At 41.3% G+C, this 26,467-nt stretch overlaps 1 protein-coding gene across 1 annotated transcript in view; it reads left to right on the top strand.

Annotated features, from left to right (window-relative positions):
• Positions 1-5,925: 5,925 nt before the first annotated feature.
• Positions 5,926-26,467, top strand: part of mtnr1aa (melatonin receptor 1A a) — a 66,868-nt gene continuing 46,326 nt past the window's right edge. Inside the window, exon 1 of the mRNA XM_080446501.1 lies at positions 5,926-6,324. Coding sequence (XP_080302627.1) covers positions 6,150-6,324 — 175 coding nt within the window. The 5' untranslated portion in view covers positions 5,926-6,149. The remainder of the gene's footprint in view (positions 6,325-26,467) is intronic.

Here is a 26,467-nt window from a genome sequence, read left to right as displayed (position 1 = left end):
ATGCAATGATGTTAGCCAACATTGACTAGTTAATGGAAACAAATGCCTGTGCTTTATGCATGATAGCTAGATGGCCTAGATGTGAACAGACATTTAATTTACATTTCAGCCCAACTGTAAAACCACCCTGCAGATTTTCCAATAATGAGAGGACATTCAATTTGTACTGTTCACTGACTGTGAAGGCGGGTTGAAGACCATGCCAAAACGTTCCCACAATAAACAACAGAAGGTAATTCCTAACCCCATAGCCCAGAGTGAATGATCGTCTTTGTCAACGGGCTATAAAAATGGAACCACTATTCATCATCACCATCACAATACCTAACAATGATTTTATTTCAAATCTAACTAAGATGTTTAGCATAATATATTTCTAAAAGGTCTTCTTTTGCAACTCATCAATACTGCATTCAAACAACAAGAGGTTCCACCAAGCAATCAAGTCCAGTTATTTGGAAATCTGCAGTGGTGTAAAGTAACTAAGTACATTTACTCAAGTACTGTACTTAAGTACACTTTTGAGGAATTTTTACTTTACTGGAGTATTTCCCATTTTCAGTACTTCTACTTCTACTCCACTACATCTCAGAGGCAAATATTGTACTTTTACTCCACTACAATTATTTGAAAACTTTAGTTACTAGTTACTTTTCAGATATAAATTATGATATTATCAAACATAAATTAACCACTTTAGCCCTATTTTATACCTAGGCTATTTGAAAATAGCAGATCTACAAGCTCACAACGCGTTACATCGTGACGTGTTGTGAGCTTGTAGATCTGCTATTTTCAAACATTTTAATACTTTTACTTTTAGTACTTTAAGTACATTCATTTTGATGCCAATACTTTTGCACTTTTACTCATGTAAATTTTGAATTCCGGACTTTTACAACAGAGTACTTCTACATTGCAGTATTGATACTTTTACTTAAGTAAAACATTTGAGTACTTTTTTCACCACTGGTCAACAATACTGCATTCAAACAACAGAGGTTCCACCAAGCAAACAAGTCCAGTTATTTGGAAATCTGTCACTACAGAGTCTGTCTAGCAGCTCTTGTATGTCAGGTACTGTATAATACTGTATAGTACAGTATTCACAGAATCAAGACAGCATTGGTAAAGCTTTGCAATGGTTGTAATTTATTTGCAGAATGCGTGCACCATGGTACACTGGGTATTACATTTAACTTCACTGGATGTATGGTACATGTTTCACTCGCAGGTGCAAAGGTGCAGGTGCTGTGCCGTCTGAAAGAGGTGAGGTAATGAGTGCGACAGCACAGAAGAAATAACTTGTGCCTGGTGGTTTTAGTGTTGACAAGTAACAAACCAAAAATAGCCAATCTACAAGCTGACAGATTTGCTATTTTCACTATTTTTAACTTCAAGCAAAAGCTTCCACATACAAAACGGCAGTGGTATCATACAGGGAAAAGTGTTTTGCTTTGCACTATTGTGCACATGAGGCCACAACTTTTTGCATGGTTCAAATGAGGTTGATGGCAGAATTATTTCCCCAAACTATAGGGTTATAGTGCATAACATGATTCTTATAGGCAATTTGTGCAGCATTAATATGATGGTCTCAAATGTGGATTTGTTTACAGTAACTCCTCTTCGATGCTGTCGTTCTACCCAGAGAATTTCCTCGTGATTGTGTGTGTGTGTGTGTGTGTGTGTGTGTGTGTGTGTGTGTGTGTGTGTGTGTGTGTGTGTGTGTGTGTGTGTGTGTGTGGCCCACCTTGCGGGGATGCTTGCAGCTTCATGGTCATTCACCCATTGTCCTGGGTGATGCTATGTGTATATGTCGGTATCTTAGAAGTTATGCCTATCCCTGACATGTTTCCTACTGTTTGCTTATTTCCTTTTCTTCTCTCTTCTCTTCTTTTTGAGTGGTGCCAGCCACTCCAGCCACTCCTACACTTGTGTGGGTCCGTCCGTCCGTCCGTCCGTTTGAGCACGGCCTCAACAGCTGCAGCTGATTGCAACACAAGGATGCAACCAGTTACACAAATTCAAAGGCACCACTCTCTTCACACTGGGTGTGATTTTTCTTTTTCCCTTCCTGAAATCAACAAACGATGGAACTCGCATGAGAAAAAAAAAATCACCCACTTCTTTACGCCTATAAACCTGTGATGTGACAATAAAGTCTTGATTCTGACTCTGGTATTACGCAGGGAGTTCACCTTGAATGGCTTTATGAATGTAGCCTACCAATGTCTGAGCCTAAAGGTCAGAAATGGCCGACCAGCCCTGGAGTGAAGATTACAATGATGAGCGAGGGCAGCTTGTGACAAAGCTCAGTGCACTGTGACATGCTGTTGGCTATCTAACATTTACAAGTAATGTGAGGTTCATTCAAAATACGTTGTCACGTTTCATGGTACTCAAAGACACATTACACGTTACAAAAAATATAAGGAATAAAAAAACATAAAACCAGCAGAGAGGCTCAATTGAGAAATGTTATGTCAGGTGGTAGCCCCTGATATCGTATTTTAACAACCTGAAAACCACTAAATCAACGTTTGCCTTTCTCTTTTTTGTTCCTATCCCTTGTTTTAATATTTTATTTTGTTTATTTCTTCCTCCATAGTATCATTTTACCTCCCCTATAGGACCCATGGGAGGGTGGGAAGGATGATGAGAGGGTGTGTTTATGTTTTAGTTTTGGCTGTGTGTGTGGTTTGTAAGGAAAAAAGAAACAAACAAACAAACCAAAAGCCTGTCATTAATATTGCAACATTGTATAATACATAACTGTACCGCACAACTCCTTGAATAAAAAAAAAAAAAACAAGCCGAGAGCTTTAGAAAAACAAACAAACAAACAAACAAACAAACAAAAAACAGTGATATGTATACTAAATAAATAAATAACAAGAAAGTGAAGTCTACGACAGATCATCATATGGTGAAAAGGTCGCAGAGACCAGGTTTTTTGTGACCTCAAAGGGGAAACAGGACTCTTTTTTTCCCCCCAGAAATAAAACCCTAGCTTCATCCTCAACATGATATAAGAAGATTATTGACCTGATGTTTAATTGAAAGAGAGTCATCACATCAAATACAGTGACATTTGTAACAAGAGACAACTTGTATCAGTATCAGTTTGCGATATTAAAGAGGGGCTGCAATCTGAGCTTCTGTATAATGATACAGCACTTTATGAAACACAAATCATATACATTTGTGTATTAAATACTGTAGTTAATAGACTATAGGCCTCTTTGTGAACCACTGCTTTTGAGTTGTTGTTCAGGGATGATAGATAGGCTACACGAGATGGGAGAGAAAGAGTTGGTTTGGTGGAGTAGCCTGGCAGTGGTGGAAAGTAACTAAGTACATTTACTTAAGTACTGTACTTAAGTACAGTTTTGAGGTATTTGTACTTTACTTGAGTATTTCCAATTTCCGATACTTTTACTTCTACTCCACTACATCTCATAGGCAAATATTGTACTTTTACTCCACTACAATTATTTGAAAACTTTAGTTACTAGTTACTTTGAAGATTTTGATTATTATTACAAAACGTACCTTAACCACTTAAGCCCTATATACATTTTGGCCATTTGAAAATACCCGATTTACAAGCTCACAATGCGTCGCGATGCTACGCATTGTGAGCTTGTAGATCTGCTATTTTCAAAAGATTTATACATTTGAACAATTGTGAAGTAGGTACATTTTGATACCAATACTTTTGTACTTTTACTCAACTAAATTTGGAATTCCGGACTTTTACTTGTAACAGAGTATTTATACATTGCAGTATTGATACTTTGACTTAAGTGAAAAATGTGAGTACTTTTTCCACCACTGTAGCCTGCGGTGAGTCAGTCTAGTGACGATATGGATAGTGATGTCACGTCACGTGCGCGCGCCTGTGTGTGTGTGTGTGTGTGTGTAGCCCACCTTGCGGGGATGCTGACAGCTTCATGCTCACTCACCCATTGTTCTCCCCCCTCTCCACTGACCCAGTTATCTCAGGCACATATAGCTGACAATAACACGCCTTCCAGATTCCTTTGTCTCGCTCGTCTATTGTCTAGTGCTCTGCTGTGTGTCTGAGAGCATGTAGCCTATAGTGTATTGTCTAGTGCTCTGCTGTGTGTCTGAGAGTATGTAGCCTATAGTCTAGACCACTGTGTCGGAATCTGGGAAATTAACGGAGTTTCATTAATACGCCCATTATTATTCTGCTGTAAATCACTTGGTAACATCTGTTTTATTATCAGTGGTGGAAAAAGTACTACATTAAAAGTGTCAATACTGAAATGTAGAAATACTCTGTAACAAGTACAAGTCAGGAATTCAGAATTCCTGTAGAAGTTCAAAAGTATTGGTATCAAAATGTACTTAAAGTACCAAAAGTAGAAAGTGCTCATTATGCAGAATGTTATATTTCACAAGTTTTCAAATGCATAAAATGTTTTACAATATTTTGAAAATAGCAGATCTACAAGCTCATAATGCGTCGCATCAGGACACATTGTGAGCTTGTAGATCGGCTATTTTGAAATGGACGAAATGTATAGGGCTGAAGTGGTTAATGCATGTTTTGTAATAATAATCCAAATCTACAAAGTAATTAGTAACTAAACCTTTCAAATAATTGTAGTGGAGTAAAAGTAAAAGTATTTAAAATTTGGAATACTCCAGTAAAGTAAATATACCTCAGAATTGTACGTAAGTACAGTACTTGAGTAAATGTACTTAGTTACTTTTCACCACTGTTTATTTATTATAGGCTACAATTATAGCTATAGCATGCCTGTACAGTTTCTTTCTAGAGCCCATAGTGTGAGCCTGTAGCCTTAATTGTCTCATGCGAAATGTGAATGGATTTATTCAAAAATAATTATGAATGAGCGTGGGAATCAAAGTAAGCTGAACCACCGAAACCAATGAATGGATGCTTTTCCTAAAAAAATAGAAAAAGTTTGGAACAGTTCTAAGGGATTAGTGTTATGCTGAAATGGATAACCTATCGAAATATGTGACCCAAGTCCCCGTTTGGTGATTTGAGAAGGTTTGTATTTTATGCTAAAACATGAAAACTTACTTTATATAAAATCACGAAAACCCATAAGAGAGGCAACCTCTGCTCCATTAACATCGGGAGTGACCAAATTGGACATGTCTTATATTTAATGTAACACAAGCCCTGAAACATGACTGTCATATCATGACAGTCATGGATGAAGTTCAACTTGGTGTTTGCACGTTCTCCCTGTCTAACCAGTACATCTACATAAACATTCGAATGTCAAATATAAAGTGCTTACCCTATGGCCACTGATGTTGCAATTATGTACGGGTCATCAAAAGTACCCGTATGTTCCGTATTGTTGAATAAATAGTATTTTAATGCGAATAGTGGCCATTTTCTTCACATATTCTCAATGTGCTTTCAACCACGCGACCCTATCGGTTGGGAAGTGTACTACACTCTGGTAGATTATATCTCTATAAGAAAATGGCCACCCATCGGATTAAAATGCTTTTTATTAAATAATACGGAAGATGCGGGTACTTCTGAGAACCCGTACATCATTTTAACATCCTTGACCATGGCATGGGTTAATAACTTTATATTTGAAATATGAACGTGTATGTAGATGTACGGGTCATAAATGGAGAAAGTGCAAAAACCAGGTTGAAGTTCTTCCATGACGGTCGTGACAGACGACCGTCGTGTGGATCCATGTCTAGTGTAACACCGGCTCTACCGCTGTATGGCCACGGAGTGACAGTGTTTCCCTCAAAACGCCCCATAACAGCGCCCTCACGTCGCTTATGGCCATTTAATCACATGTTAGGGAGGTCTGATCTGAAGTTCCCTCTCTCCATGTCACACATGTATAGCAACAAAGTGATGGGCGTGCACACACACATACACAGTCATAAAAGTATAGACACTGACACACTGGAGCAGCGTGGGGAGACCAAAGTTAACCTGGCAGCATGGAGGAGGAGAAGATGATGATAAACAGCATCACCACCACAACGGATCTAGATCTAGGATTTAAGACATGCATATTATTGAAGGAACGGCAGATGATCGAGCGTTTATTTGGCTGAGCATCAGTGCGTAAAAAAAGTTTACGTGATTTTTATTATTATAAACAATGCTTGTGAATGGGTCTCACCTGAACAGTTCTGAGCTAGACGACCCGAGCCATCGCCCCCCGTGGGTCAGCACCACCCTGGGGTGCTTCCTGATCTTCACCATCGTGGTGGACATCCTGGGGAACCTCCTGGTGATCTTCTCCGTGTATCGGAACAAGAAGCTGAGGAACGCAGGTGAGTCCATTGGCATCCAGGGCAGCGTGGCGCCAAGCCCGGTGCGCGCGGAACAGAAGCTGCGCTTTGGACTTCATTCATTCATTCATTCATTCAAACGAGATTGTTTTTTGTTCAATTCAACTGGGGTTTTAATCTATCGCATACAATCTGACTCGGAAATGTGTATAGCCTAATAATAGGATATCTCCATCGCATATTTACCGGCTGACCGAATACAAGAACGCTCGCCCCAAAACACAGTCGACACAGTCCGGCGCAAACCTCGATCGGAACGGCCGCCACCAGGTATTCCTAAACCTAAGTTATGTAACCTCAGTAAAACTATGGCTACGGGCTACCTAACCTTATTCCCAAATATAACCTCAGTAAAACAGACTATTCCAAAACTTTACTTTATTCCTAAATAAATAACCTCAGTAAAACTATTCCAAAACCTAACCTTATTCCTAAACTTAACCTCAGTAAAACTATGCCTAAACCTAAACTGATTTATAAACTTATCCTTAGTAAAAAACAAAGAATACAAGAATACAATAATTGATTGATTGATTGATTGAATACTTTATTAGCAGTTTGCCAAAAAAAAAGCACAGGAATGTACAGTTCAATACAAGGTCAGCTAAGATGATTTTAAAACCCAAGAAAGCACTATGGCTTGTTTCCATTGGGGTCCTTTGTACTCAATTCATATAGACATTTATGACAGACAGATATGCATTGCAAACCACTGGGGGCGAGCGGTAGCCTACGCGGAAAAATAATGGGGGCGAGGGTGTTTTGGGGCGAGCGTTCCGGTTACCGGCGGGACTATAGGCTTCCTCGCTATAGGACGCAGCCCACCGTAAGCAGATGAGACCAATCATTTATTTCCATATGATCATGTGTATCGTTCTCGTCCATAAAGGCATATAACAATGCGTGATCCATAACCGTGCATTTTCAATCCATCACTAATCAAAGAAAGCAGAAGGAAAAAAACGTATTTGCCAAATCCCAAGATATAATATTTGGAGTCTGTAGTGAAATGGTGTATTTCTGAAATAAGAATATAATGTGCTTTGCAACTATCGAGTGCTTCTACATCAGATGCATGCTATAGAAATATAGACTTGGATTATTTATTGTCAGTCAAGTTATTATGCTCTTCCTCTGAGACATAATACAGGCAATAAATCAGGTTTAGTGTATAGCCTTGGATCAAGACAGTCATCGTGTCAGATAATATGTGACAGTCCTGTATCAAGGCCAGTTTAGTGGAGGCATTAAGTGGCCAAGTGAACCGAGAGACACGGGAATTTGATTGACACGTTATCAGTTATCTGGAGCCACGAGAAGCGATGTGTCTTGGCGATGCTTTGACAGGATCTCCTCCAGCTTTCCCCTTCGTTCCAAGCATATCGACAGTATTGACTCGTGCGATTGGAAGGATGGCTCAATCAATTAATGTTGAATTAGCCTGTATACAGTGGTGTAAAGTAACTAAGTACATTTACTCAAGTACTGTACTTAAGTAGCCTATACACCTTTGAGGAATTTTTAGCCTACTTTACTGGAATGTTCCCAATTTTCAATACATTTACTTCTACTCCACTACTCAGAGGCAAATATTGTACTTTTACTCCACTACAATTATTTGAAAACTGTAGTTACTATATGCTTTGTAGATTTAGATTATTATTACAAAAACATAAATTATGTGATGTGTTGTGAGCTTGTAGATCTGCTATTTTTTACTTTTGGTGCTTTATGCTTTAAGTATATTTTGATGCCAATACTTTGTACTTTTACTCAAGTAAAGTTTGATTACTGGACTTTTACTTGGAACGGAGTGTTTCTGTTAATGTTGAGTTAGCCTATATATATACGCCAATCATGGAGCTTGCGTCATCACGGGTCGGCGCGCATTCTTGAACAAATTAACTCACAACATATTTTTAAGTTATTAAATGGTGATATGATGACCTGATATATATATAGAGGTACATCCAAAATAAACCCACTGCAGTGTTCGGGCAAGAGTGACATAATGACTGTTTGTTTTATGAGTGAGCTTTGGGAAATTGGACATAATTTAATAATCTCTGCAGAAGAGCCATATGTGCGCTTAGTGGAGCCCCAGTATGCAGGCTGCAGAGCCATGCTGCGCGCCTGTCCGTCAGCTGACTGACAGACAGTGGTGGAAAAAGTATGCACATTCTTTACTTAAGTAAAAGTATCAATACTGCAATGTAAAAATACTCTGTTACAAGTCCGGAATTAAAATTTTACTTGAGTAAAAGTACAAAAGTATTGGTATCAAAATGTACTTAAAGTACCAAAAGTAGAAAGTACTAATTGTGCAGAATGTCCCATTTCACAAGTTTTCAAATGCATAAAATGTGTAAAAATCTTTTGAAAATAGCCGAAATGTATATAGGGCTGAAGTGAAGCTGAAGGTGCCACGCTATGAGCTTGTAAATCTGCTATTTTTAAAAAATCGTGAACATTTGTGCAAACCTTTGAATATAAATATTTTTCAAGCGAACATTTGTTACTCAAATCTTTGCTTCTGGGGGTCCCTGGAACAAAATATCGAATACATATCATTTTGGGGGTCCTTGACATGAAAAAGTTTGAGAACCACTGCTGTATCCGTTAGGCTACTCATGTAGGGCAGACAGCAGGCTATAGATCTATAATTAACGCTCCAATTCTGACAAAAAATGCTTTGGTCGTAAAGATGAAAGAAAGAAAGAAAGAAAGACAAGGATATGAAACAATATTTCATGTGTAATCCACACTCACATGTATGGGAAATATGATTATTGCTACTTCTGATTTCAGTGGTTCACAATAATCCCCTCCATTGGATAAAACACACTGCAACTGTGCCATAGCTGTCCCGGATTTAGGCCTTTTAATAGTGGTGTGTGCATACGCACACAACACTATCCTACGTAGCCGTGTTACATAAATAGCATGGTGTGTACTGGGACAAAGGAGATTAGGCCTACATATTCTCTGATTTAGTGTGCTGATGTTACTCCTTCCCCAAACATGGAGGAGCAAGTCAGCTACAAGTGCTAAATTCATCAGTGGCGTTGAACCTTTGAAGTTGCTCACAATTCATTAGGACTTAATTACATGTAAAGAGGTCATAATGCAGCAGATGGAGGTTAATCAACCTTGCAGTGAGTTAGATCATCTTCGCAGCATTTATTGATTCCTAACATCAAATATGTGGCCCTGTATCACAAGCATGGATGTGTTCCATTGCATTCATGTCTGAAGTGTCTTCTTTTTCTTTCTTTTATTCAGTTCTTCAGGCAATCACGTTAATGGTTTCTGCACTAGCCGAGCACTTAATAAAATGGCATAAAACATTGGAGGATCCAATTAAGTAAGCTGAGGAAAAAGCAAAAATCAGACTTAATGCATGGTGTCTTCTTGTGTGACACTAGTGACAAGTTTGAGGGAATACTAGCAGTGTGGACCGCTGCCCTGGCTCTTCCGGTTCAAGCATTACAATTTTCCAGCCCAGTTCCCAACGATGGTGCAAGGCTATCCCAAGACTTGCAATTCTCTGTTCTATTTCATGCCAAAGAAAAAAAAAAGTGCATTGGAAAAAAAGTGAATTTACAGAAACCTCTCTACTTTCCCCCCCTCTTTTCTTTATCTGATCTACAGTACTGTAACTGCCAAAATCATCCGTTCAAATCCGCCTTTTTCACCTGTGAGTTGTATGTCATCCTATTGTTCTTAATCGCCTCTTTACATTGTAAAATTGTAACTTAAAACACGGTACTGTGGAAAAATAGACACGCTGTTCATCACACGCACTCGTTCGCACGTCGTACTACGGAGTATAGGCTTTGGCAGCTAAGTTGTGAACGCAGCGCTAAACTGTGTGTACAGTTTAAGACAGCGGAGAAAATCCTCTTTTTGTTGATGTTTCTGATCTGATGGATGTCCGCCTGCAGACTGAGCTCAAACCAGGCTGTGTTTGACTCCATGATCCAACTGACTTCTGGGAATCGCAGGTCTCTTTAAAATGCTAGATAATTACCATTGGTGTCCGCATAAAGACTACAAACATTAACGTTTACAAGCATGACATGACAAGCCTGAAAATAGCAGATCTACAAGCTCACAACGCGTTGTGAGCTTGTGGATCTGTTATTCATAGAGTGTACATTAACCATAACCTGAACCTCTTTCATTTGATATGGAAAAGATAAGATAAATAAAATACTGTATTCTCTAGCTTTTATCTGAGTAATAATTCAAATAATCAGTCCAGATGTGTAATCTGGCAGTAAAATCTTATTATTAATATATAGTCTATATATATTAAAAAACGAAAATTGTGCCAAAATCTTATCGCAAACCCAGTATCGTGACTCTTATCGAATCGTAGGTTGATTGACTCGTTACATCCCAATGTAGGGACGGCAGGATGGTGGGTCTGAGATTATGAAGTCACAAAATGTGAAAAATATACATGGGTTTAATTCCATGGCCTACTGGCAGCGTGCAAAGGAAATGTGCCGCTGATCGGTCCAGTGGTTTGCGAGATTAGCCATGGACAGACAGACAGACAGACACACAGACAGACATACCCTCTTCTAGATGGCTCACCTACTAGAGCCATGGCATAAAAAATATATAAATACAGCTAGCAGTCTAGACAACGTTGACTTATAGCTTCCGCAGCAGCAGCCCGCTATCTGAGCAGCTGTGGAGATCTGTCTAACCTTCCACATCCTCTGGCAATTGCTTTTCATGTTGCTGATGGATTCTCATCCGTGAAGAAACGAGGGGGATTAAAAAAGTCTCGGCTCATACCATAAGTCATTTGAGGATGTCCAGTATATATATATATATATATATATATATATATATATATATATATATATATATATATATATATATATATATATATATATATATATATATATACAGTATACTGTATGTGTGTGTGTGTGTGTGTGTGTGTGTGTGTGTGTGTGTGTGTGTGTGTGTGTGTGTGTGTGTGTGTGTGTGTGTGTATGTTTTAAATTCATTTATTATACTCCCCCCCCCTTTTTTTTCGAAACAGCACCATGATGCTGAAGGCAGACTGTCCATTCATTGATGAGAATTCTGGACGGTGTTCTGTTGATTGGGTAGCCTGGCTCTGTGTCAGTTTGGGGTGGATGTACTCTCTCAAGAACAGATTCCGAGCTCCGCAACTGATCCGCAAATTCAAAAAGGAAATGTATTTATTTATGTTTTGCCGATGGGTTCCCAGATTGGGGTTGATGTGAGATCCTGAGGGTCACATTTGTGACATGATGCAGGGACTGACAGACAGTGCCGACTCGACTGTATGAACTGATGCTCTGTCAGGAGGATGGAGCAGGCAGCATAGACCTGGGAGAGATAGATCGTTGGAGGGAAATTGCGGGTGGGTGGTTGGGTGGGTGTGTGTGACAGCGACATCGTTTAGTTGGTGAATGAGCAAGAGAACAAGTGAATGAATGTCTCAGCGACCTCATCCCAGAGAGTCCTTGTCAACGAACAAGGTTTTCGTTTACCTGGCGTCAATAACTTATCGGATTTATTTAAATTTGATATGTGTAGCCACATTTGGCCATTTGTCCTTGTTTTGATTGAGAGCAGGTATGCATTCAGTGTGAGCCTGACAGCCTCAACAACAGCCAAGGGAAACGTGAGAGGTGACTCGCCCGCCAGTCAAAATCTATGATGACACATAATGACAGACAGGGAGGATGTTTTAGTTTAGTGTTGGCAAATCACCCTCTAAGCTGCTCAGAATACAGCACCATTTTAAGAGATGGGAGCTGCTCTCTCTGTCCTTGTGCATGCCAAAGGAAAATGATACTTTCTCAGTTTTGTGTGCTTTGGCCATGTGCCAGCAAACAAGCTATTTCCGATCATTCGCATTCATTACCCTTCAAGTATCCGTTATTATTGCTCTCAACCTAATAAAACATTTTTGAAGAGCTTAGTGAGGAATTAAAGGGGTATTTGTTTGTTTATCCATTTAAAATGAATGTTTTTATTCTAAATTGGTTAATGAAAGTGCACGTCGTGAACAGCAACCAAATGCCTCCACCTCCCTCAATGTTATGCCCTACGGTAACTGCTGATTCTGCAACATTGCGGTTCAATTTCATCGGTTCTGCGAGGAACTGTTTTACAACAGGATTTCACAGCGTTCAACACAGCGATGTGTTGCCTTGTTTATTTGAATGTAACTGGGAGAAAAGACCAGGCGTGCTGAAATAGAGATAAACCCTTTGAAGCCACTTGGAATCCTGGTGCCTATGGAATGATTATGTTTTCACACTGAAACAAAAATATTTTTTCCATGATTAAATCTATACGCCATAGCACCTCTGAGGGCCCCTCTAAGCCCGGGCCCCCTGTAACCTACTAAACGTTTCACCCCCTTTCCACACCAGTGACTGTTGCACCCACGTTACACAGGCTCAGAGTAGAAATGTTACCGTTCATTACCGTCCATTCTTATTTTATCTTCGGAAGAGAGGATCCAATTAAACTGCTTGTCCACCATCATGCAGTCCACTTGACCATCCTGTATTGGTTACTGGAATGTTAGGACAATAGCCTTACTAAACTTACTTACATAACTCATTACATGGCTGTAATTGGTTGGCATTTCTGACATTTGTCATACAGTGTTTTGTGGGGGTAGAATCACAACTCAAATAGCCTATAATAGTGATCGAGAATTCCACCGAACGCCAAGTCAGCATGCAGCGACAGGGACTATACATGGGCCAGTTAGGAATTGGCACGATTATATTGGGAGAAAAATAAAATAAAAAAGATAATGGAGGAAAAAAAGCACAGCAGGGCAGACAGAACATTGTGTTTGAAGAATTTTTGTCATTCCTTTTTAACTCTTTGACTGCGGACGACGCGATAACGCGTCAAGTGCTACTTTGTCCAGTTGGCCGTCGACGCGCTCGACGCGCTGGACGCGCGTTCATTGTTTAATCTCTGATTGCGCTATGCTGCTTAATATTCAATGTTATTCTCGAGTTCCACTTACTTCACGGACATCTGCATCCGGTTTCATGACCTGGATTCCGTTTCCGGTTTTTGATTCTTTTCCCCAGTCATTTTCGTCCAAAATAGGTAAATAAACGGTCTTTCACACGGTATGACGGACAAACGGACAGTTTCTCTTCTATAATCTATGGTCTGGGTGACGATCAGTCATCGCCGTCGTATATCACAACGTAATTTTCGCCGATCAAAACAATGGGGGGGACGTCACATCCGTTTTCATGTTTTTCCTTGTCTAATCTATGAAGAAGGGTGAGAGAGACCCAACGACATGATCAAAGCTGTCATGTGCTGCGCTCTAGTGGCGGATTTGTGCTGGGTCTTTACATTATGTGTCCTTAAATTATTTTCATGAGAAAAATTCAAAATATAAAAATAAAAAAACACGAAAATTGCTGGCACTGGGGGAGTACTTTATGAAAATACTCTGGCAGTCAAAGAGTTAATAAATTCTGCTAACTCCTTTGAAATCTCAATCAACTTATTGGCTTGTTATACCGTCTTCATGAAGCAGATCTGCTCCACAAAATTGATTGTACTTAACTGTGTACGTAACACAGAAAAGAACAAGTGGCCAGAAGCAGGTAATGAGGTAGCATGCATTGTTAACCCACTCAAGCCAGGAACGCATCTGTGTCATTTTAGATTTTAGCTATAACCATTATTTCTTACTTTGGCTATTAAAAAAATAGCAGATATACAAGCTCATAGCACGGCACCGAGTGCCGCGCTATGAGCTTGTAGATCTGCTATTTTTGAAAAATCGTGAACATTTGTGCAAATCTTTGAATATATATTCTTTAAAGCAAACATTTGTAACTAAAATCTTTGCTTCTGGTCCCTGGAACTACATATTTTGAGATGGGGGTCGGCGGCCAAATACGTATCATTTTGGGGTCCTTGACATGAAAAAGTTTGAGAACCACTGATATATATAGTATAGCAACGTTAAGATTTAGAAGACATTTGTAGATCCGATCCCGGATTGAATGCGTTAACCTGCACAACACATCCTCTCCCAGCAGGAAGCCTCATCATGAGTTTCCACCCTTGACACTGCAGCCGCTTATTTTTTAACCCCATCTTGGCGCCATCTTGGCCCAAGATGCTAGGTTTTCACAGCCATACTGAGGTCGCGTAGATTTGAATCAAAGGTGTCGAGTGCGACTGGACTATTTAACACACTGATTTATCGTCATTATGTAAATACCAGCATCACAATCAACATCCCATATACTGTGAACTAAAACAATGGTATATCTGAGGCAAAAGGAATAGTTCACCCCCAAGATGACTTTTTTCTATCGATTAGTCACCCCATGGAGACTTAAATTCATGGATATATATATATTTCTTTGTCGCATTCCTAAACCAATAATTTGATGACTGGCAGTGGTTCCGGTAGGAGACACAAAGACTCTCCTTTGTCTCTCCTACCGGAACCGCTGCCTATGCGACAAAAACTAAAAATATCCATGAATTCAATTCTCCATGGAGTGACTAATCAAAAGAAAAAAAGTCATTTTGGGGGTGAACTATCCCTTTAACTTTGTCAAAATTATATTACATTTGACGTAATTTTAACATATTTCTTTTACACTAGGGCTGCAGTTGTGTTCGAATGTTATTCACAACCCTTCTTCGGCCTATTAATGTTCAAGCGGGCCTCAGGGCTCCGGTTATTAGGGAGTTCCCGAGGCTTAAAAAGGGCAAAGGTCACAGCTTAGTATGCCTGTATTCTATAAGAGGTATTGGTGGTACGAGGTTTATTGCCACGAAGTCTCAGGGCTCTCTTTGTGTTTTTATAGTTGGGAAACATTTAAATAGTACAAACATTGGTCTTGAATTTGATACTCAGTGTGTGTTAGTGGGACTGGCATGGCGGCATAGTACCTCTCGTATAAGAAAGAGTTTAGGAGGAAATATAAGGTTATGTAAATACATTTTAGGTTAGCTATTTGTAGTTTAAAACTTTGATTAAGTACAGTCCTTGTAACCCTAACCCAAAACCCAGTGAATGTAGGCTTGACATTCTTACAGCATACAGTCGGTCATTAAGCCACACGACTCTGAAGTGAGCCCTGCCCTTGCTCATATTATAATAATACATTTTATATGTAATGCACTGCAAATCACATTTATATTTGACACAAATCTCATAATCTCCTTGCTGTTGCCTAGGAATCTCTCTCCATCACTGTCTCTCTCTCAGCTCTCCTACTGTTTCTGCCATGTACTCTCAGCAGTCCTACTGTCTGTCTCTCCTACACCGTCTCCCTCTCAGCAGTCCTACTGTCTGTCTCTCCTACACCGTATCCCTCTCAGCAGTCCTACTGTCTGTCTCTCCTACACCGTCTCCCTCTCAGCAGTCCTACTGTCTGTCTCTCCTACACCGTATCCCTCTCAGCAGTCCTACTGTCTGTCTCTCCTACACCGTATCCCTCTCAGCAGTCCTACTGTCTGTCTCTCCTACACCGTATCCCTCTCAGCAGTCCTACTGTCTGTCTCTCCTCCTACACCGTCTCCCTCTCAGCAGTCCTACTGTCTGTCTCTCCTACACCGTATCCCTCTCAGCAGTCCTACTGTCTGTCTCTCCTCCTACACCGTCTCCCTCTCAGCAGTCCTACTGTCTGTCTCTCCTACACCGTCTCCCTCTCAGCAGTCCTACTGTCTGTCTCTCCTACACCGTATCCCTCTCAGCAGTCCTACTGTCTGTCTCTCCTACACCGTATCCCTCTCAGCAGTCCTACTGTCTGTCTCTCCTACACCGTATCCCTCTCAGCAGTCCTACTGTCTGTCTCTCCTCCTACACCGTCTCCCTCTCAGCAGTCCTACTGTCTGTCTCTCCTACACCGTCTCCCTCTCAGCAGTCCTACTGTCTGTCTCTCCTCCTACACCGTCTCCCTCTCAGCAGTCCTACTGTCTGTCTCTCCTCCTACACCGTCTCCCTCTCAGCAGTCCTACTGTCTGTCTCTCCTCCTACACTGTATCCCTCTCAGCAGTCCTACTGTCTGTCTCTCCTCCTACACCGTCTCCCTCTCAGCAGTCCTACTGTCTGTCTCTCCTCCTGCACCGTCTCCCTCTCAGCAGTCCTACTGTCTGTCTCTCCTACACCGTATCCCTCTCAGCAGTCCTACTGTCTGTCTCTCCTCCTACACCGTATCCCTCTCAGCAGTCCTACTGTCTGTCTCTCCTACACCGTATCCCTCTCAGCAGTCCTACTGTCTGTCTCTCCTACACCGTATCCCTCTCAGCAGTCCTACTGTCTGTCTCTCCTACACCGTCTCCCTCTCAGCAGTCCTACTGTCTGTCTCTCCTACACCGTATCCCTCTCAGCAGTCCTACTGTCTGTCTCTCCTCCTGCACCGTATCCCTCTCAGCAGTCCTACTGTCTGTCTCTCCTACACCGTATCCCTCTCAGCAGTCCTACTGTCTGTCTCTCCTACACCGTCTCCCTCTCAGCAGTCCTACTGTCTGTCTCTCCTACACCGTCTCCCTCTCAGCAGTCCTACTGTCTGTCTCTCCTCCTGCACCGTATCCCTCTCAGCAGTCCTACTGTCTGTCTCTCCTACACCGTATCCCTCTCAGCAGTCCTACTGTCTGTCTCTCCTCCTGCACCGTATCCCTCTCAGCAGTCCTACTGTCTGTCTCTCCTACACTGTATCCCTCTCAGCAGTCCTACTGTCTGTCTCTCCTACACCGTATCCCTCTCAGCAGTCCTACTGTCTGTCTCTCCTCCTGCACCGTATCCCTCTCAGCAGTCCTACTGTCTGTCTCTCCTACACCGTATCCCTCTCAGCAGTCCTACTGTCTGTCTCTCCTACACCGTATCCCTCTCAGCAGTCCTACTGTCTGTCTCTCCTCCTGCACCGTATCCCTCTCAGCAGTCCTACTGTCTGTCTCTCCTACACCGTATCCCTCTCAGCAGTCCTACTGTCTGTCTCTCCTACACCGTCTCCCTCTCAGCAGTCCTTCTGGCTGTCTTCCCAACACTCTCCCTCTCAGCTTTCCTAATATCGGTCTCCCCTGCACTGTCTCCCTCTCAGATTCCCTTGTGTCTGTTTCCCCTGTACTGTCTCACTCTTAGTTCTCCTACTGTCTGTTTCCCCTGTACTGTCTCACTCTCAGCTTCCCGAATGTCTGTCTCCCCTGCACCGTCTCCCTCTCAGTTTTCTTACTGTCTGCCTCCCTTACTCTTGTATTATTTTATATCATACTTAAAAAAAAAACACTTCGGTATTGTTAAAGTATTAAGTCCCACAACAGACCCGCCTATAGAGGCTGGACAGGGTATGTTGGCACAAGAGGAAAGACCATGGGCGGTCCAAAATCCCTACCAAAATCAGTAGGGTTTCTGCTGGCTGAGCGCATAAAGATTCATACTGTAGAAAGCAAACCCATTTGATATATCGTATGTGCAGTAGTTTGGACGTTTTGGCCTAAGGGTGGCGCTAGAGTAAAGTCTATAAGGTCACCAAAATCAGTAGGGGTCCTCTTCCGGCGAGAATGAGTGCGCTCTGTACTATAGGCTTCATGGCAAAAGGCCCTTTATATTTTGAGAGTGGACTTTGTGGCCTAATGGTGGCACTAGGGGCAAGGTCATTGGTCACCAAAATCAGCAGGACTTCTGTGACACAGTGGGTGAGAACTCTCAGTTACCCACCACGTCTCCCTTTACATTACACCGTATCGAGTTTCTACATGCGTTCATTGTGCTAGAAGATACCATTGCTCTTGCAACATTGCATAACTTACTGTCAAAGGTTTGTTACTGTTAGAATTGATACAGTTTACATCAAAGTGCATGAGTGGGTCAACGCAAACACACACAATCATAAGGTAGCTTGAGATGCCTTTGTTACAGTATACGGCAGCTATGCATAATTACAATTGTTTGTTCCTTTGTTCAAACACACATGCATCACTTTTGTGTGTTTTTGTTCGTTTGATGCATGCTAAAGTGATGAAATGAGGACGGTTGAATCACTGTCTAAAAAGTCTTTCATATTAGTCACACTAAAGGTCCTTACACACCGGGGCGATTTTTTTCATGCGAATAATACGTTTTTTTTTTAAACCTTATAAAGTCAATGCAAGCTTCCACACCAGTTTCGCGGAGCGAAAAAAGCGTCTTTTAATTATTCGGAACGAGTCCGAATTTTGCGTATATTCGCATAATCGCCGGTGTGTAACCGCCTTAAGCCTGCAGACACAGAACTGACATTATGATATGGTTAACTCACATCAACCTGGTTCAACCGTTTTAATCGCTAGGTTGCCTTAAGAAGAGATTTAAAAGAAGGGTCTTGTCTGGTGTGAACTTGTGATCTCTGTGACCCCATATGAACCTCTGTGTGAAGGTTCATAGGGCTAGAGATACAGTTACAGTCAGCCACGACACCAGTCCCATTCCTGCCTTAAAAAGTAATCAATGACATGTTCAGATCAATCCTAAATCTAAGCAGTGAAGCAGTCAAGCGAGGCTTCAATGAGAGTAATGTGTTCTCTTTTCCTGGATTTGATCAGAATGCACACAGCTGCATCCTGGATCAGTTGGAGTCCGTCAATTGATTTGTTGGGCAGGCTGGAGAGCAGTCTGCTACGTAGTCTAGACTGCTTGAGGCAAAGGAATGTACTGTATCTGTTGGCAGGGCAACAAATGGTCTTCTGGAAATTATACTTTGCAATATTTAACTCTTTAAGACGAATTTTCAAAAAATTGCAGATCTACAAGCTCATAGCGCGGCACCGAGTGCCGCGCTATGAGCTTGTATATCTGCTATTTTTGAATAGCCAAAGAAATCAAAAAATGACGCACAGATGCGTTCCCGGTCTTAATGGGTTAAGCTCATAAAAGGCTGATTTGGTTAAAAGGCGAAAATGAGGAGAGAATTGCTACAATCAGTCATACGCTCCCATATTTCTTGCCTGTTGTTTACAACGCAGTCGAAAGAGGATCCAGCTGCAGCTGATAATCTTGATCTCTATCCTCTTTTGAACCAACAACAGTCGGTTCAGTTTTGACGTCATTAGGCCTAAGAGTTTGTGAATCTTGGCTTTATGTCAAAGAGGCCATTAAAGCCATTTAATGGAGGATTGTTTTCTTTTTTTAGGATTGACAGGAAGATCTGCGCATCATTGACGCGGCTATTTTAGGGCAAAGACAGCAGAGAGCTTCTCATCGCTAACATAATTATCCACATAAAGCATACGAGGCTCAGAGGTGAAATGCTCCGGAAAATGTTTCTGTAATTGTAAATGATCGCATATACTGTAAGAGAAAAGTATCTGTACAAGACCAGGGACAACAGTTAGAAAAGAGAACTGAACAGTGGTGTAAAGTAACTAAGTACATTTACTCAAGTACTGTACTTGAGTACAATTTTGTGGTATTTGTACTTTACTTGAGGATTTCCAATTCATAATACTTTCACTTCTACTCCACTACATCTCAGAGGCAAATATTTTACTTTTACTCCACTACAATTATTTGACAACTTTAGTTACTAGTTACTTTTCAGATATAAATTATTACATTATAAAACATATATTAACCACTTTAGCCCTATTTTATACATAGGCTATTTGAAAATAGCCGATCCACAAGCTCACAATGCGACGTGTTGTGAGCTTGTAGATTTGCTATTTTCAAACATTTTAGTACTTTTACTTTTGGTACTTTAAGTATATTTTGATACCAATACTTGTGTACAAGTATTACAAGTACATTTTGAATTCCGGACTTTTACTTGTAACAGTGTACTTCTACATTGCAGTGTTGGTACTTTTTCATAAGTAAAGAATTTTCACCACTGAGTACATGGCGAAATTCTGAGTTTCCCTTACGGGTCACTTTTTAGACTCTGTAAACTTTGTATTGAGTTTTTGCTGCATACATTCATATTTGAGTTGAAGGAGAAAATGATTGCCTTCTCCTCCCTTCCCAGCCAGATCAGTTCAATGAGCTGACTGTGAGCTACGGTGGTAGAAAGTAGTAGTGAGGGCTGTTAACAAAAAAATTTGGACACGGCTCACAAAAGCGCCAAATGTTTTCTACATGCTCTCCATCACCATAGGTTTCATTTTGGAAGGGTAGCCACGTCATCAAGATGGCAGAAGGTGGCCATCTTGGATTGCAAAGATGGCCACCATGTAATATCTATAATTGCCAATATCTCGGCTTCCAAGCCACTTAGAAGGTCAATCTTGGTGTCAAAATATACATTTTCTGGGACAAGGAATGCAATAAAACTATAGGGAATATCAATAAGTGACTAATTCTGCCAAGATTAGATAATTTGGTTGATTCTGCCAATGTATGTACATAATTTTCAGACACATTGAAAAATGGAGCATGAAGAGAATTGAAGATTATTAGCTTCACTTTCCAGGATAACAACATTCAAATTATTTGTCACATTGACAACTGCAAAGATCTGTGCAATTCCAGTGTGCCTTGAGCACCTTGCACCACAAGGTCTTTTACAACCGCACTTGACCAGTTCATTGCAGGCTTTTGACGCCATCGGTAGAATGCTCCACACAGGAAGCCAGACCTGGTTGTTGTCATCCAATGTCCATCCCCATCCTTCTGGACTGGGTGTCGGCTGCTGGGCCAGTTCAGATGTGGCCCAGATCCCAGACTGGTAGGCAACTCGCTTCACGTGCTGCAGCAGTGAATCTTGCGTTGGTGGAATGTGTTCCATCGTTTTGTTCTTCTGGCAGAACAACTCTCGTCGTGCTTCATTGACAGATTCCATATCACTTGTCTTATCATACATGATGACTGTGAAACGCTCAAGAAGCTGAAAGTGTTGGGCATCTATGATCACAGAAGTGTATGGATTTTCTGCCATGTAGTTGAAGGCCTGGGAGACCTCAGGGTAGGACTTCCACGCCACCCATGCTGACTTCTTCCCTTTCCCGCTGAATGCTGATGTTGTGTCACAGCCTGTGTAACAGTGGAAGACGGGAAGTGCTGTGGACTTGTCTTTGCCCAGAGCATGGCAGATCGTGTTTATATGAACATAGGTGTAGTTCTTGCCAGTGCCAAAAGCAACCCAGATGTCTGCAGCTGGATACTTGGCGAGCAGGGCATGGAACTTGCCGATGAGGATAACGACAACATCCGTATCCACAGTGCGTATCAAGCAGGTAGAACAGCCATGTTCCAGGGCATCAAGCAGGTGAATCACTATCCTGGTGTCGGCCTCTTCATGGTTACATGGCAGCATCGAGTGGCTGGTGTCTGTGCCGACCACTGTGATGCCATATGTGATGAAGACCAGCTTGCCCTCTGGCCAGGCAGTGGATGCAATCTTCCCAGAGAGAAAGGCAAAGAGTTCCTGCTTGTTTGTAGGATCACGCAGGAAATCTGACCAATTCCCCGGCAGCTTGTTCTGACCAGCCACCTTCCGTCGTATCCCTTTGCCTCGCTTCTCCCTTGTTGACTCTTTTATGCTGCTGGTGATGTACGTATCCCAGACCACATCAACTCTTTTGGAGATCTCCAGGTGTTTCATGATGTGGGGAACAAAGACACAACTGGCATATTCGTCAAATGTGGTAATGTTGGTAGTGGACAGGAAGTGCACCACAGCAGCTCCATCGAGTACTTTGACATCAAACGTAGCTGGAGGTTCTTCTTGTGTCTTCTGTGTCAGAATATTTAGCAGATCTGACTTCTTTCCCAGCCGTAGTTTCCCTCTGTCAGATAGAGAGGGAGGGTATGGATGGTTTTCATGTTTAAAGAAGGTGCTCATGTTCCCCTCTCTGTGTTGCGTGGCTATATATAACCGGGAGAAGAGTGCCACATCATCCTTCAACATTGAGATCTGCCCTGCCTGCTTGGTCTTGATCTTGAGTGTTGGGCATCTGAAGAGAGGCAGTGAGTTCTTTTTGATGGGCTCATGAATGGAGTGTGTGCGGTCCATGATCACTGTCTTATGGTACTTGTCGTACTGTTCTCTGCCCACTGATTCCACAGTGCGGACTGTGTTAACCACTGACTCGTCAATCACATTTCGTGTGTCCAACATTAGAAGCTCGTGGCTATCATCTAGGAACGGATTGCCCATCCCACTGATGGTGTGCACAAGTGCTAGTGTTTGCTCTTTGAACGTCCTTTGTGTAGCCATTCCTTCTTCATGGTGGTGTTGTTTATTTCCTTTTTCTAAAAACATACTCCTGCTCAAGAGTCAGATCTGTCAAAGTTTGATAAAAATTCATACCAATATGTTGTGCATGATCTAGCCGACACATACATTTTAATACAATTGTGTACATATATGGCCAGAATCAACCAAATGATCTAATAATGGCAGAATTAGTCACGTATTGATATTCCCTATAGTTTTATTGCATTCCTTGTCCCATAAAATGTATATTTAGACACCAAGATTGACATTCTAAGTGGCTTGGAAGCCGAGATATTGGCACTTATAGATATTACTTGGTGGCCATCTTTGCAATCCAAGATGGCCGCCTTCTGCCATCTTGATGACGTGGCTACCCTTCCAAAATGAAACCTATGGTGATGGAGAGCATGTAGAAAAAAATTGGCGCTTTTGTGAGCCGTGTCCACATTTTTCAAAAATCGGGTCTTACCCATCCTCACTATAGTGGCTCCACCACTTAATGTGCAAAACCAGCGTTGCCAGAGTTTGCGAGACAACTAAGCAACCAGTTCAATGAAAACAAGCCCAAAAGAAGCGACTAGGCTACATGAGACCTTTAAAAAAAAAGAAAAGATATACACATGAGACCTTCTAAATCTATATACATCGGCCATTTTCAAAGAAAAATCTTGAAGAAAATGTGAAAAATGTATAGAATATTTTTGAAACATTTTGGGGGATCCCTGGCATAAAATATTTTCAGATAGGGGTCTGCAGACAAATACATATTAATGAGGGGGTCCTTGACATGAAAATGTTAGAGAACCACTGGTTTAAACAACATTAGGAAGCAAGCCAAAAATAAGCAACTACACTTTAGAAAGAAGCCCAAAAAAACCCGCAACCCGCAACTACCAATATTTACAAACGACTTTGCAGAAAAACAAGCCCAAAGTCGCTTATAATAAGCAGACGTGGCAACACTAATGCTAACCACATAACCACAGCATCCAGAGTTCTCTCTCTCTCTCTCTCTCTCTCTCTCTCTCTCTCTCTCTCTCTCTCTCTCTCTCTCTCTCTCTCTCTCTCTCTCTCTCTCTCTCTCTCTCTCTCTCTCTCTCTCTCTCTCTCTCTCTCTCTCTACTCTCTACTCTCTACATTGTCCCGTCCAAATGAGAAGCTGGGAAGAACCTGGCAGTTTTTCATTAAGTACATTTTTATTAGAGCCTGATTGATTATGTGCCTAACTGTGAAGATTGTTTTGAGAGTCTGCTATTCTCATTGCATCTGTTCAGTGGAATTCCTCATAAAGCCTGGGGTGGGGGGGACAGATTCACATTAAGGAAAGGAGAGACAGGTCCACATGGAGGACAGGAGAGACAGGTCCACGTGGCGACAGGAGAGACAGGCCCCACAGACTGTAAGGAGTGACAGGCCCACATGGAAGACAGGAAAGACAGGTTTACACTGAGGACAGGAGAGACAGACAGGTCCATACAGAAGACAGGCCGCAGAATTGATTGATTGATTGATTGATTGATTGATTGATTGATTGATTGTATACTTTATTTAGAAAAGACATGGACACAGTATGGAAGTGCAATTCACAATACAAGGTCCTCTAAACTGGATCGCTCATAAAAGCACAGCGGCTTATTTAAAATGAGATCCCCATGCACTCAAATCATGATGACATTTAAGAAAACAGACAGATATATTATACACTACTATAGCAGAACGTTATGCAATCGGCTTACAGGTTACTGGTATGAAAAACAAGAAATAATATGTATACGAAGGACAATGAAGAGCGGGAAGAATATGTGTCTGAGATTGAACTCTCATTCTACTCCACTGTTGTGGCTCGTTGTTTGGTTGCACAACAGGTTTACAGTATGTCTATCTTCATGCACTAATGACTGGAGAGAAAGAGATGGTTTAGTGATAGCATCCATGTGAGTCTGTCTGTCTAGTGATGGTGCACTGTGATGTCACGTATGTGTGCGTGCGTGTGCGTGTGCGTGTGCGTGTGCGTGCGTGTGTTTCTTGTGTAGTTCACAGTATTAACTTATAACGATTTATTTAACCCAGTAAACCTGCCACACTTTGTCTCTCTCCCTCTGTCGCTGGTCTGCATCCTCTGCATTACATTTGTCATCTTTCTCTGTCTTCTTAATCCCTCTCTAAAGGTCCTTCTCCAAACACATTTTTAAAGCCTTTTATAGCCTTTTGCTATGATTAATATGTTGTTTAACATGCTTTTCCCACGTAATAAGGTTAAAAATAATGAAATGAAACTGGGGTGGAAGCACATCTACTCTTTTTCCCTCATAGAAACAGTCGGCATATAAATAAATGCCCACGAAACATCACATATGTTCACAGTCACACCGTAGGGGAAAACATTGCATTCGCTACCATGTCGAAGAGTATAGTTGCTGTGTGGCTTTCTGCACGTCAAATAAACTATTTTATATTAAACTTTAAAAAACAGTCATGTACGACACTGTAATGATAGATATGGGTTGTGGAGACAAAAACGGTATTCAAGTTATTAATATACGCAAGCGTATGTGTGCGCGTACACTTGTACTTCATGCCACCGCTGTTAGCCTGTATGTCAGTGCCCAAAAAAAGTCTGAGAATTTCTCCAGAACTCCATTCGGAGTGGAACGAGATTAGAGGCCTGGTCACACAAGACTATATAGGACATGAGAACTTGTTGACATTATAGAATGTAGTTTAAAAAATCATGCTCCCAGCATTTCCAGCTTGAGAAACGATTTGTCGTCCACGCCCCGAGTATGACTAGACACCGACTGCATAGAGAAATTCTGAATCTATGAATATTCAAATATGCAAATATGTCCTTGACATGAAAAAGTTTGTGAACCGCTGGCGTATTGGAGCATATGATAGATTTGTGGGACACAGCCGACTCAGATTGAGGAAGTAACAGAGAAGTTCCCCACCTCCAGGAGAAGTATGTGAAAAAGTTCTGCACATATAACAATCTGTATGAAATGGTGCATTTATATAGCGGCTTTATCCAAAGCGTTTTACAACGTGCATTACATTCACCCTTTCACACAATGTAAGGCACCAGCCCACTCATCGTGGAGCAGTTAGTGTCATGATATGAGACAAGTATGTTGGAGCCAAGTGTAGAACCACACAGGCAGGCAGGCAGCAGTGTTGATTTTGACAGCAAATTTTGATTTAGTTTTAGTCATAGTCTTTTGAATACAATTCCATTTCGTTTTAGTCATATGCATTTTGGCGGTGCCTTGATGGCTTCGTAAGGGCTGATTTTACACTTGGTTGCATGCTGAAAATAGCCGATCTACAAGCTCACAACGTGTTGTGAGCTTGTAGATCTTCTATTTTCAGAGCTCTGAGAGCACCTGAGCGCAACCAAACATATTTTTTTTTAGTTCTACTGGATCTCTTCTCCACTAGTCCCTCCTAACATTTAAGTCTAGTTTTTTTTTGTTGACGAAATTGTCAATATATTTAATCTTAGTTTTAGTCATCGTAGCTTAGTTTTTATTTAGTTTTAATTCAGTTTTCGTCAGTGAAAAAAGGTGGTAGACGAACATTTTTTGTCATAGCTTTAGTCGACGAAATCAACACTGGCAGGCAGGTCAAATGATGATTTATTAACAGATAACAGAAACTCACTATACAAATAGGCAATAAAGCAGGCCATACAATGGCAGGAACACACCAATGACAATAACTATACTCTGACAGGTCAAAATGGAAAACAGGGAGGTTTAAATAGACACAGGTGAGCACCAAGGACAATTAACACATGATTGGTTGGAACTGAACCAGACACAGGTGAACTACAATTGCAATAATACACACTGGTGAGACAAGACAGGCAACAGCTACAAGGAGAACAGGAAACATTGGAACGATACTACAAAATAAGGTACAAGGAG

The sequence above is a fragment of the Gymnoscopelus braueri genome (genome assembly GCF_963280865.1).
Source record: "Gymnoscopelus braueri genome assembly, chromosome: 2".
Taxonomy (NCBI): Eukaryota; Metazoa; Chordata; class Actinopteri; order Myctophiformes; family Myctophidae; genus Gymnoscopelus; species Gymnoscopelus braueri.
Note: the sequence above shows the minus strand (reverse complement) of the source record. Positions and strands in the feature narration are given on the sequence as shown.